General features: G+C 41.7%; 1 protein-coding gene across 4 annotated transcripts in view; it reads right to left on the bottom strand.

Annotated features, from left to right (window-relative positions):
• SYT16 (synaptotagmin 16) overlaps nucleotides 1–14,458 on the bottom strand; it is a 197,609-nt gene that overhangs the window by 22,420 nt on the left and 160,731 nt on the right. For all 4 annotated transcript variants that reach the window (XM_077941105.1, XM_077941108.1, XM_077941107.1 and 1 more), the window contains 2 exons: nucleotides 8,771–9,211; nucleotides 5,673–5,862 (listed from right to left, as the gene is read on the bottom strand). In XM_077941105.1, the coding sequence (XP_077797231.1) occupies nucleotides 5,673–5,862; nucleotides 8,771–9,211 (631 nt within the window). The remainder of the gene's footprint in view (nucleotides 1–5,672; nucleotides 5,863–8,770; nucleotides 9,212–14,458) is intronic.

Below are 14,458 nucleotides of genomic sequence, written 5' to 3'. Positions count from 1 at the left end.
AAACACAGCAGTATATCTTTAACACTAGCTTGTTAACCTCATTTAATAAGGAAAATGTAATTCAGAGGGGTTAAATCAAATGTTGAGGCCATGCAGCAGTTGGATAGCAGGACTAGGAGAAGAACAGAATAGAGCTGCTAAGTTGTTATTGAATTGCTTTCCTATGAAGCCATATTCAAAAGATAATCAAATGTTTCTATCTCTTACTGCTAACTTTTCCAAAAGCATTTATAAATGTATATCAGGATTTCAGATGTCTGCTAGACACTATACACTGTTTTTTCATCTGGACCATTAGCCAGGGACAGACTTGGAGTTATCATTTGCCATCAGAAGATTTGTAGACTACTCTATACCATCTTAATAGCAATAATAGTTTTGAACACTGACCACATGTACTAAATGAGACATGACCTTGAAAATGGCTGGAGTGATGTTTGGCACATTGTTACTTGATTTGCACTAGTATAAGTTCATGCTGCTACTGCACTTATATATTGCTTATAAATAGAGTCTATCAGCTAGTTACAGTAATTTCCAAATAGCCTATTTTATCTTTCTTAGCCCACCTATAGGAATTTTTTTTAAAAATCACAACACTTTATAACACGGGCTTTTTCACCAAAAGATGATTGACAGACAGATAGATATAGAAAAATGAAGTTAGAAAAGAAGAAATGCCCAGCCAAATACTTTCCCTTGTGATGGATGTGGTTTATGGAGGACACTATAGAATATGCCCTCAGGGTCAGATGCTCAGTACCCCATCTTTTTTTTTTTTTTTTTTTTTTTTTTGAGACAGAGTCTCGCTCTGTGGCCCAGGTTGGAATGCAGTAGTGCGATCTTGGCACACTGCAACCTCCACCTCCTGGGTTCCAGCAATTCTTCTGCCTCAGCCTCCCAAGTAGCTGGGATTTCAGGCACCTGCCACCATGCCCAGTTAATTTTTTGTATTTTTAGTAGACATGGGGTTTCACCACTTGACCAGGCTGGTCTCAAACTCCTGACCTCAGGTGATCTGCCCGCCTCAGCCTCCCAAAGTGCTGGGATTACAGGCATGAGCCACTCAGCCCGGCCAGTACCCCATCTTTCTGATCCAAGGTTTATCTAGCGAAATAGAGTGACATCTGGAGATGTCACGCTAATTAAAAAAAAAAAAACAAGAAGTATTGCCAACCACAGAAGTCCCTATCCATGGCTAAGATTCATATTTTATTGTTACCAACTTGACCCAGTTGATCTACTTCATACCACACTAGATTGTATTCCCCAGTATCTAAAATTTAAAACATATAGAACATTTGAAATAATTGTACAGTGGAGGTCCATACACCCACCACCTTGAGTTTTCTATTCATCCATTAATCCGTTTTGATTGTAGCCATTGTTGCTCTTCAATGCTAAAAATTTCAGCATGCATTTCATTAGCTATAGTTTAATATTTTACAGTTCTTTTTTAAGGTAAAATTCACCTATAGTGAAGTGTACAAAGCTCAGTGCCATTCACCAAGTTCTGACAAATGCAGACATCCATTTAACTCACATCCCTATCAATATATAGATTAAAAATTTTAAAGAATAACAAAATACAGAATATTCCCATCACCCCAGAACATTTCTTCATGTCCCTACCTAGTACATCCTAGCACCAATACCATTCTTGACACAACCACTCCTTTGCTTTTATCCCCACTATACACTAGTTTTGCTTACTGCAGAATTTCTTATCAATGGAATCAAGCGGTAGGTAACTCAGCAAGTTTGTGAGATTCCTCCGTGCTGTTGAATGCCTACGTTTAATTTTATTACTTTTTATTGCTGAATAGTATTCCATTATATAAGTATACTTAATTTGCTTACTCAGTCTTCTCTAGATGGGCATGAGGACTGTCTAGTTTTGGCTATTATGAATAAAGCTGCTATAAACATTCTCATATGGGTCTTTTTTTTTCTTTTTTGACTTATAGGTTACTGCCTAAGAATGTAACTGCTAGATTCTCAGTGCATGTTTAGTTTTATAAAAAAAACTTCTACACCTTTTCCCAAAGTGGTTGTTCCATTTTACACTCCCACCAAGAATGTATTCTCCACATCCTCACCAATACTTTGTGCAAATTTTTCATTTTAGCCATGCTGGGGGCTGTGCAGTGGAGGCTCTGGTTGGAGCTGGCGGAGACTCACATTTCTATTATTGCCCCCATTAGCTCCAGTCCATCAGAGTAAGGAGCCCTCTCGCCCAAGGATTTTACCTCAGAAGGGGAGGGGGTTTCTATCTCAGTGGTTTATTTCTTCTAAGATCCCAACAGAGGAGGAGAACTTCATCTACTGTTTGTTCAGTTCCTCTGTCTTACTTAGGAGGAAAAGTTTTAAAAAATATCAGATTATCTAACTGAGTCAGGTTGGTTAACTCAAAGTTGTCTTTTGTTTTAGGATATATTTTGAGGCAAAAAGATTCTCACTTCTAAATCCTAGCCACTGTCTCTCTTTCCAGCAACATGTAAAACCTTAACAATATTCAAGAGAAGAAAAGTTCCCAGTACTCAGGCTCAACCTATTTTCCTTCACACTTCCCTAAGAACCATTCCTTACGTGATCATGACCACCCTATCGGGCAGGATTGAAGTCACGGAGGAGGTAACTGCACCTGAACTGAAGCCTCAACCACAGGATGTCATGGCCCTCAGTGGTACAAGCTCCCCTGGCTGGCGGTGACCCTGTGGCGGACTCTGCAGCAGGGCCCGGGCTGCCGCCGGCTCTCCCTCTGCTGTGGGGAGCGGTGAACTCGGCATGCAGCCTCCGCCTTTCCCCACTCACAGCTCCATTCCTCTCCTGGCTCCTGTCCTCTCTTCTTTTCCCCCTCTTCCTTCCAACTCTTCTCAGTTACCTCATAAAACTCGTGTCCCCTCATTCTTTCTCTCTCTTGTTCTCTTCCATATGGGAACTAAAAATGTATCCCAAGCTTGCCATGTAACTGTCAAAGTAGTGTGAGTGCCATAATGAAGCGAGACATAATGAAAAACCAAGACCATCGACATCTAAAGCCCTTGAAAATTCCAAGAGGTCCCTTTCAGAAGCTCCACAAAGGAACCTTCTACTTTCTCATCCCTTCCTAATTAAACTGGCTTTTCCTCAAGTACCAGCATTCTACAGAGACAAAAAACTTTTGTCTTCACTATCGGGTTTCTATTTTAATTCCTAGCATCACAGCAGCATTGTTTTCTATTCCATGGGTTGCAAAGATACAACATGGCAGTTACATTTTAAGTTTTATTGCAACACTATGCCTATGGCAAATCATGTACTAAATGCCAAATAGTCTTAAACTTCTGAAATAAAATCAATTTCTAAATTAGGACTTGCCTTTTTTTTCCTATTTGGTTTTAAATATTTGTTACAAGAATTTCATCTGTAGCATATTTCTATAGATATTTATTAAGATATAATAGTTCCATCCTCAATATCACAGTTTTGCAAGTATTACAGGTATGTAAACTTATAAAGTACATACTATACCAACTCCCTTTTTATAGATGAGGAAACTGAGATTCAGAACAGTTTCATAACTCACAATTTTTGTTTGTTTGTTTTTTGTTTTTTTGAGACAGAGTCTTACTCTGTCACCCAGGCTGGAGTGCAGTGGTGCAATCTTGGCTCACTGCAACCTCCACCTCCTGGGTTCAAGTGATTCTCTGGCCTCAGCCTCTCAAGTAGCTGGGATTACAGGCGTGCACCACCAAGCTCGGCTAATTTTTGTTATTTTCTGTAGAGATGCGGTTTCGACATGTTGGCCAGGCTGGTCTCGAACCCCTGACCTGAGGTGATCCATTCACCTCAGCCTCCCAAAGTGCTGGGGTTCCAGGCATTGAGCCACCACACCCAGGCAGTAACTCACAGCTATTACAATAAGTGGCAGAGCCTGAATTCACACCTTGGTTTGTTGGCCCCCAGCTGGTACTTTCTCAAGCACCATGCTGTACTTCTCCTCTGTATTGCCTAGTACCACCCAATATACAAAATAAAGCTTCACAGCATGGACTTGAATAGGCCATGATTGTGTGATCCACAACCCCATCCTTCTCTGCATCTCTACTATGTTCCTAAAAAATTGTTCAGACTTTATCAGATCTCAGAAGGACAGGGAAAGAGGTTAGCAAAAGTTCAGAAGGCAAAGTAGTAAATCCAGACAGATCTCTAGTAAATTCAGAGCTATTCTGGAAAACAAATTGGTATCTAGTAAAAAGAATCTAGCTATGCAACTAATAATAAGCATCTATTATGCATTCTAAATAGCCCTCACGTGGCTCTGAGTGTCAACACAGAATATGGCTGATAAACCCAGTCTATTCTGTTATCCAAAGTGCTGGGGCATTCCTTACTAATTTGCCCTAATGGTTTTCACACAAGTTCTAACAAGATACCCCCATTCCACAGAGCTTTTGTGGGCTGCGGCACAGTTAAGGGCAAAAAAAGAGTGAGAGCCCAGATTCAGCTGTAGGAGACAACTCTTTTACAGTGGCACTCCTAGTTCTTTACCTGCTGCTGACACATGAGGCCTGAGTCCACTGACTCTTTCAGCCTGCCACAAATATACGGATTTCATCCTTCTTTCAATAACAGTTTGGTGCCCATGGTGGCAGGCTCCCTAGCCCTCCACTCTACTCCCTTCTAGTTTACCTTCCTGACTTGAAAGACTAGAAATTCAACAACATTTTCAGACTCTCTTGCAGCTAGCATTCCATATCCAAATTAAGTCCTCCAATTAGGTGTGTTTGCATGAGGTCCAGAAGGCAGAAGCAAAAGAGAAACCCCCTTTCAAGCTTTTTCGCTGAAAAACAAGATCATAAAAAGGTAAGCTAACTTTTTAACAGCATGCTTCTAATGTTCAGTCTCTGACTTCCTAGATGGTGAGAGGCTGTTGAGGCAACTGAAAACAGCAGCTTTTTGAGTGTGGCTTTCTGAACTTTGGACTGCAGCTCTGGGGATATACCTTGAACCCCTCTTTCCAGTGACAATCTCAAAAGTGGCAGTTCCCTGGAGAGCCAGTCCTGCACTGCCGCAGATCTGCCTCCTGTACTTCCTTTCTCTGTCACCACCATAACCATTAACATTTCTTGTGCATTCACTATGTGGTAGGCACTGTACTAAATGCTTTAAATAAATCATTTCATTTAAACTCCAAAACAACTCCATCAGGAAGGTACTATTAATATCTTTTTTTGTCAGATGAGTTAGCTGTGTTCTGAAAAGGGATAAATTGCACAGGATCAGATCAAAGCTAGTGGTTAAGTAGTAGGTAAAGCTAGAATTCAATCCCAGATCTGCCCTATTGCAAAGCCAGAGCTCTTTCTCTTTAAAGTTGAGGGTCTAAGACATATTAGCAGATTTTAATTGCCCATACACATTATGTTGCTGAAAATGCTGTTCATTCTTTTCCTTTAAACAATATAGACACACAGGCCAGTCTATTTCATGTCCAGATACATCTAGATAGCAAAGAAGTCTAATTAAATAGAAAGCCATTTAAAAATACAAAGGTATCTCTTTGTGAAAGCTTGCCTAAGTCATAATAAGATCATTTTTACGGTAAAAATTTAAGAACTAAGATGAAAGCAGACAGGTCTTTCCATTTGTCTCTGGAAGAACCAGAGCTGGGAGAAGAGACTCACACTTACCAGGTGCTCGGTTAACAGCAAGGTTTCGGAAATGGCTGCCTTTGATCATTTCCACAGATAATCGCCCCGTTGTGGCATTGTACGAGAGCCCCACCAACAGCTCTGGCGCCCCTCCATGAGACAGCGACTGCGTGGATGAAGTACTATCACTGTGAGAAACCGCAGATGGGCTGAGCGGAGACCCTCCACTCTGGAGGGGAAGAACAACAAAGAATCCATTGGCCCACGCTGCACTACTCTCTTTTAGAGAAAGCCGATATTATGTTTGGTGAAATTGTGACCCAATCCCCAATGACTGCCAAAGATGACTAAGGGCGCACTCGGTGTGAATTACAATGGCCCCGGGAGCACAGTCGTGGATGAGATCCCTGCATTAGGAACTGACATGTTTGCTTCAAGAGCTGTCTCCATTCAATATTTCCTCTCTAAAGACAAAACGGACAAAGACGTTATTACTAGTGTAAATCAAACCCTCTAAGATACAAGGAGAGTTAATAATACATTCAATATAGACTCAAATTCCCTCCTGTGTAATCTGTGCTTGGATGTTTCTAAGGAACCCCTTCACTCCAGGCCTGAGGTTTGTTTCTGTTCTCTGCAGCTCCTTGATGAATATGGCAATACAGGAGGTGTTGTGTCTTAACTGTAAAAGAAACGACCACTGGACATCTACCCCCACATAGAACATTTGGCTCCTAGTACTGCTTAAGGTTGTTAAATACATGCCAGGTGCCAAATTTTGCTTTTTAAAGAAATAACTTACATTACAAATGAGCACTTTTACAACTGTTTGAGAAAAAAGCCAACACATGGGTTGTGGGTCTCAGCGACCTGGCAGGCACCAAGTGAGCCCAGGAGAACTTGCGCTTTCTGTCATGTTTATTCATGGGCACGCTTCTCCTGAGCACCTACCCTTCCCCACCAGGCACGGGCACATCAGGAGGAGGAGCGCAAAACTGAGCAGGACACTGATTGTCACTCAAGGCACGGGAGTAGCAATCAGCCCTGTAGGGCAGGCAATCCTGTCCCCCTGAAACTCCATCTCTTCCACCAGAAACAAGGGCATTCGATTTGGCTTAACCCTTTCTTCTCAATGTCTAAAATCGTTTCTTCAAACTCCTGACCAGAAACTCAATAATCAGAACCAATAAAAGGAATCAAATATTCTGCCCATCTGCAGGAAAATATCCTGTTTACCAAACCACAGACATCTCGGCAGAGTGCCACCCCCCGCCCCGCCGCCCCGGAGGCTTTGTGGAACACAATTTGTAAACGGTAGGGCTAGGTGGTTGTGATAGATGCCTTACAGACCCTACTGTCTAGAAGATAAGAATTCAACAATGAAATATTTGCTTACTTTTCAGTGAGACTCACTCCCACTCCGGTGCTTCTATAAAAGCTTCCCGCTGTGGCACCTGTCACTCACTGCTTGCCTCTCCCATCAAATTCTGAATCCGTATAAATCTCTCAGTCCCTGGTGCATAGCCTAATGTCTGGCACATAACTATGCTCAACAAAATGAAAGATTTTCACCTGCAAAGTTCTTTTACACTAGCTCATTTTCCCCATTCAACTCTGTGCCCCCAGCACACAGCATAGGGCCTAGCAAGCAGAAATATGGGTGTGATCATCCCCATTCCCCAGCTCTATCATGCAGGATCCCTCCTGATCTCCTGTGCATTCTGTTCTCCATCACTTCAGATGTGCTTTACTCAGATATTAAGAAAAAAGGGAGATCTGAGCAGAGATGAGACATCATCTGGCTTATACTTTAAAAGGCTCATTCTGGCTCCCACGTCCAGAAGAGTCTGTAGAGGCAAAAGCAGAAGTGGAAAGACCACCACTGAGCAGCTATTTCAGTAATCCAGCAGAGAGCCAGGTTCTGGTTGTACTTGAAGATAGAGCCCATAGGATTTCAGGTGGAAAACAGAAAAGTCACAGATGATTTCTGAGATTTTTGAACCCAGCAATTGGAAGAATGAAACTGCCTTTAAGTAACATGGGGAAGACTGCAGGTGGAATAGATTTAGGGAGGCAAAAATCAGGATTTCAAGCCTGAAGATGTTAATTTTGAGACATCATTGGACATTTAAGTAGATGAACCTGCCACCACTACAGTCCAGCCTTTCTGTCTCCTTTGTTCTTCTTCAGATATGACAAGTTTCCTCCCTCCCCCGGCCACCCCACATCCTGACTGCTTGCTTGTGCTGTTCTCTCTGTCTGGAACTCTCATCCTCCTCACGTCACCAGCCTCTCTCTCTCGATGCTGTGAGTTCTGGTGTTTCATCACCACCTCAGAGAAACTTTCTCTGATCCTCTAAACAAGAGCAGCCTATCACTCTCTCTCCTTGCCTACTTGGCCACCACTAGACTGCAAGCTCTCCAAGTGCAGAGGCATCACCTGCTTAGTTCTTTCCTGCATCCACTTTGCCTGTACCATAATTGACAGTAAACATCTCTGAATGAATGACTGATTGACCCCAAAGCCTAGAGAGCTCCCTGATCTGTTAACATGGTTTTGTAAAAGGAGATGGGCATACCACATGACATATAACCCACAGCAGTAGTGAGCTGCCCATCCTGTAGACATGTAAATTATGACACCCTTCCTTGAAACTCTGGGGCAAGCAGGGAAATGGGGTATGAGGGAAGACTGTACTAATACAAATGAAAGGTTTCGGAGGCAGCTGAAGTTCTGGGCTGCTATCTCAGTCTGCCCCAGCATACCAGTGAAGGACCTTGTCCAGAAAGTCCCATCTCTGAGATTCATCATGATGCAGATTGGGGGTAGGAGGAGTAGGATCAGTTATCCACAAACCAGAAGGCCAAGCCACCTTCCCTGTTTTTCTCCATGCCCTCTACCACACTGCTACTATCTTGTCCTAAAATGGACAGGGTTATCAGGTTATCAGGAAGACAGGCATGAAAGACCCATTGTACCATGAAGTGCAAATCATGGCTTACAAGGGTGAGGAGAGCCAAATGGAAAATTAAATTCAAGTCTTTGAATTCACAGACTGAATGTATTAAATCAAGGGCTAACAATCCCAGGTCTTCGAACACACCACGTCATTAGCAGCACCATTGAACATACTCACACTTATATTACTTCTTGGCTCCAGAACCAGAGTCACTTTCATTTCCCCTTCTGGGTGCAGGTGGCTGAGATAGAATAGTTTCTCTCCCATCATTCTCTCTCGGGTCATCTTCCGGGCAGCGTACAGGCGGAAGCGGACAGCACAGGCAGCCACGTCTCTGGGCTCCAGCTTGGCGAAGGTAACCTTCTCCTTGAAGACGGGGTTGGGCCCTCTCTGTATGTTCGTCCTGCCCCTCTGTTTCTTACCAGGCAGCAGCACTACATGAACTTGCCAGGAGTTGACACCACTTCGGTCCTTATCTGGGAGGCCCTGTGCCCTCACAATGGTCACTGTGAGCTTCTGGCTGGAGGCTCTATATTCAAAGATGACATCTAGGTCACCACACTTTGAGATGGGCTCTGAGACTCCGGATGGCACCTGCAAATTGGTCCTGTCCTGTTCCTGTTGCAGGCAGAGGAAACAATTAGAAACGGAAATGATGAGACCCAATTACATTTTGGCCAGTTGGTGCTCCTTTGTGCTCCTTCAGAATCCCTGCTTTCTAACTGCCAGTGTATTCCCTCTATATCAGACAGGTCTATTTACTGGTCTGTCGCTGCATTAAACTGTGAATTCTTTGACGGCACAGTGCCTAGCATATGGCGCGCCTTCGTGAATGTTTTTGGAATGGATAACTAAAGCTTTTATATTTTGCAAAGTGTTTTCATATACACTGCCTCTCAAAAAGCACAATTGCCCAGGATCATTGAAACCAACTGAGATGCTAAATCTAAAATTAAGTCAACAGGCAATTGTCCATAGGAGACTTTTCCTTGTGTCCCTAAATACAGATGGTTGAGCCTGAGCCTGTTCTCCACAGGCAAGAGTTTTCCACAGACAAGAATTTTGATGGGAGTCCCAGGAAGGTGATGCTTCAGTATATTTTCAATCTACGTGAGAGAAAAGGTTTAGGGCTGAGCTTCTCAAACTTTAATGTAGACCTAAATCATCTGAGGATTCTGACTCAGTAGGTCTGGAGTGGAGCTTGAGATTCTGCCATTTCTGGGACGTGTGCAAGGGATGTTGATGCTACTAGCCTCACCTCACACTTTGAGCAGCAAGGGTTTAGGAGGACACCTCCACAGCCCTTTAGTAAACAGCAACACTGAGCCTGGAGCCAGAATATCTAAATTGAAATCATAACTCTAGCACTGACTAGCTTTTTTACCCTGGCCAAATAGACCAGCCTCTCTGTATTCAAGCTTAAAAACGCACATTAATGTGCCTGCTTGCTGGTGTGTTGTTGTGAGGTTTTCATTGATGTGAAAATACCTGGCTCAGGCCAGACTGCATCAATATCTATTCCCACCACTGAACTGGTGCTACCTATTCTCAAACACACATCTCTCTTTATGGAATGTCACCCTTGGACAGCAATTTACTTGCAGCCACTCAGATCTGATGACCTTACTGGGAAAACTGAGCTGAACTGCATTTATTATAATGAACCACCCCACTAACAAATTATAAATAATGTCAAAAATAATTCTGTTTTCCTCTGAAGGCATGATCCTTACCTGTAACTCAACTTTGAACTGATTCTTATTGCAAACCAGTTCTTATTTATGCAATTGAACACCAGACCTTGCTAATTTAAAGATCTCGTTTCAAATTATAATAAAATGCCTCAAAATATGCATCCATCAGTGAAACTTTCCCACATAGTCTGAGTGAAAGTTCATGGTTCTCTGGGTTCATATTTCCCTAGGAAGCCCAGGCCTACTATTTACTAGCTATATGACACTGGGCAAGTTACTTAATCCTTTCCATGTTCTATTTTCCTCAACTGTAAAATGAAGATGGTGCCTTCTGTGTAGGGATGTTGTAAAAGGTAGAGGACTTGACAGATAGTAGACATCTAATAAATACCCTTTTCTTTTAAGATTCAAATTAGCCTACAAGAAAATTTAGATTTCTTGTAAAATAAGCGAAGCTTCTTATATCCTTTCCTCTGAGCATGCAATCATGCGTGAGTGTTTCTATTCAGAGGTACTTAGTTTCAAGTGATAAAAGTGGTTGCTATAGAGACTTTTGAATACAACTGACTGGTGTATATATATTAGAAGCAAGTCTCCAAGGATTTAGGCCAACTGAAAAATCAAGTCAGAATCTTCTCTCAAACTCCCTTGTCTCTTCCTAAAACTCCCATCTATTTTAGCCTACTCTTGTTCATCTCTGTATTGCATTTCTGACCATAAGTAATAATAGCTAACATCTACTATGCTGTTTCTTATGCCAAATACCATATCAAATCCTTTATAGGCTACAAAAACTGGCTCTTAAACACTTCAGATCTTCTTGGCCTTACCTCATGTTCCATCTTCCCCTAAGGCACAGCCTATCTGGGCTCTAAGTAGTTTCAGTCTGGAACAATTCAATAAAGTCTTACCTTCTACCCACACAATATAATTCTCATCTCTTATCATTGGTCCTTCTGTTGACCACCAAGGCTTAGACAGCTGCAGAATCCTGCTTGATACTAATATATGTAAAGTCTACTTTTTGCTCCGTAGTCAGTTGTCCTATCAGTTCACACAGCTTCTTGGAGTGTGGACACACAAGATCAAGCAATTAGCCATACTGCGTGGTGGCCAATTCAACTGTGTATTCTCATACTTGATCTCCCTTTTTCCCTGCCTTACTTCCCTTGTCTCGCACTTTTGTTCCCTGGGGTTGCACTCCCAAAGTAGGGAACAAAGCCTTTACTTAGGCTCTGTTTTTTTTGAGGAACCCAACTAAGAAACATTATCTTTTTGAATATTTACATCAATGTAATGAGGTAGGTATTTTAATATCTTCATTTTATGAAGGAAGAAACTAAAGCTTAGAAAGACTAAATAACACGCTCTTTCCCCACAAGCCCAGATCATATTCACAGACAAGATTATCCAGGACTCATTCCCTGGCAGTTTGAGTCCCGGGCCTGCCTTAACTTGTATTCAATACTCAAAATCCCAAAATCCCAAACCTTATTTTGAACCATATGGTCTCCTTTCTTCTTCCCCAAACCTTCAGGCATAACAATTTTTATTTACACACACACACACACACACACACACACACACACACACACACACATATATATATATATATAGAGAGAGAGAGAGAGGGAGAGAGAGAAAGCATGCACGAGAGAGAGAGAGAGCACAAGATGAAGAGGGGAGAAGACGGAAGGTGGGGGTTGGAATCACACTGTCTGTGGTTTTTACATCCTTTGAGGCCCCTGCTCTTAATGTTAGTTAATAGCTCTTAGTTTTGTCAACTTCAATGCCAAGGTAAAAATATTTTAGTGAATGAGGAACTCTCTCCACTTACGTATCAGGCTATCTCTTCAGATAAATGCTCACTTCCCCTGCAGGTTTCTAGGAGAGTCCTGAGTAGAGCTCCTGACTGTCCTAAGAATGCCTCTGAATAAGGCACAGATCCTGCCAATGGCTGGGCTTTGGATAGGCCAATTCAAGCTGTGGCCCATAAAAACTGGGCTTTGTGGCCCCTCCCTGGGTTGATTTGAGAAAAAGATTTGTGAATGTTGGTATTTTCATAGCAATTAATTATTTCAATACACTTTACCTCTCACTAGGCAACTGAAGGAGCTCCTCATGTGGGTACTGTTAACACCACTAATCCATCTGACCTTCCTGCAAGGTAAAAATCTCTTCATTCTTATCCCCATTTGGCAGATTTTAATTAACTTCTCAAGGCCAACCAATTAATCAGTGGAAAGCAGAGATGAAAAGTGGGACACCTGTCTCCCTGTGTGCTCAAAATCACCAGCCACACTCCCATTGTCTTTCCTGCCAAGCCCTGGGTCCGCAGGCAAAAGCCAACGGCCTTTGCCAGCAGAGAAAAGCGGAGCTCAAAAATCCATCAGCCTAACAGGTAGTCACACTGCACGACCGGTTTCCTTCTGAGACAAAATAAACGATTCCTTGAGCTCTAATATCCTGGGCTTTTCCTTAAGATGAGAATACTTGTGTCAAATTGTCAAAACCCATGTATGTTTAAAGATTTTCTGTCAAATTGAAAGCCTTTCTGTTTTAGTAAGATAGTGTTGATGTCATCTGTGTGGCCTAAAGCAAACAGGCCTACAATATGTTCCTGATGCCAGATACACAGGGGACGACAGAGTTCTCAATACAGCTAAGAGGCAAATAAATCAATTCTTAAAAGGCAAGCTAAGCCTGCAAAGCAGGCAGTTACGGGAACTGCCTCCGTGTTGGATGTGAAGTTCTCCTGTAGGAGCACCAAATTACAGTTTTTTCTCAAAATAGATAGGAGGTTGAATGGAGCGCACAGAGATGTCTGGGTATTTTTGGAGTCTGAGAACATTTAGTACCCTCAATACCGAGTCTTCTATTAAAGCTCCAGCAGGCAGGTAAATGGGAGGTGACCTGGAGAAGGCACTTCCAAGCCTCATGGCACAATCACCAAGGAGACAGAGTATCAATAGGCAGGCAAATCGTTTAGTCGGTTTTGTTTTTGGGTGAGAGATTCAAAGCATTTTTAAAATGTTAGTGTGTGGGATTTAATATGGCTTGGTAGTAAACTAACGGGTAAGCAGAGTTTTTTCTTTTTTTAAACAAAATTTATAAAGTTAATGGCTTTGGGTGTCTCTATATGAAGGGCTGCTTTTTAACAAGCCACAAACCACATATGTGAGCTACCATTTAGGTCCTCAGCAGAAACACCTACACAGGGGCACGTATATGTGTGCATACCCCCCCTTAGATACTACCTACATGCACCAATGTGTTAGCAGTAAGGCTTGGAAACAGGGTTTTCTGTGATTTTTTTTTTTTTTACCTTGAGCATTTAGTGTGTGTGACACTCCAAGTCCTAACAAGAGATGTATTCTGTTTATTTTCTTAAATGGATGCTAATAAAATCCATTTACCTCTCTCCTCCTTCCCTCATCCCTGCAAATTATATTAAAGGTTTATATATGTATATGACTTATTTCATCAAAATTAATTTCAAATTAGGTATTAAATGCCATTCCTTAATGCCTTCCAATGTCACAGAATCATGATAGGAGGGATCTATCTAATGGAAAAATAACTGTAAGGGCCAGTAAAAGGAAACAATTTGGTAAAATCCTTATCACAGTGCCTGGCATATATTAACTGCTCAATAAATTGTAGCTACTACCATCATCACCTCCAGCCATATCTCTGGATTGATTGTTACATTTATTCTGGACTAAGCTTTAATTGAAAAAGAACTTTGGAAGAAGTATCTTTTATCAGAGATTTACTACGAAAAGCAGTGTCAATGGCCAGAGGGCCATTACTGATTAATGCTGTTTCCTAGGCCTTCAGTTAAATTCAAAGCTAACAAATATATTCACAGTGCAACAGCCACATCATCATATCTTGTATAATTTCACTTGGAAGGCCATATCATTTTAGTTCCATTTTCAAATAACTTTCATATCAAATAATCAAAACTTGAGATTTGGGCTAAATAAAAATAGACTCCACTTAATTGAAACCATGAAGTAAATAAACCAGTCTCCCTAAAGAACTGAAAATTCCATTATTTAAAATTAAGCCTGTAAAAAGCCTTTATGTAAAAGAAAAGCCTGGCTGTTCCTGGATCCATTCTGTCACCATTCCTCTTTTTCTTCCTTTTTTTAAACCATTCTTCCTT

This window comes from Macaca mulatta, chromosome 7 (assembly GCF_049350105.2).
Source record: "Macaca mulatta isolate MMU2019108-1 chromosome 7, T2T-MMU8v2.0, whole genome shotgun sequence".
Classification (NCBI taxonomy): domain Eukaryota; kingdom Metazoa; phylum Chordata; class Mammalia; order Primates; family Cercopithecidae; genus Macaca; species Macaca mulatta.
This window is presented reverse-complemented; position numbering and strand designations above follow the sequence as displayed.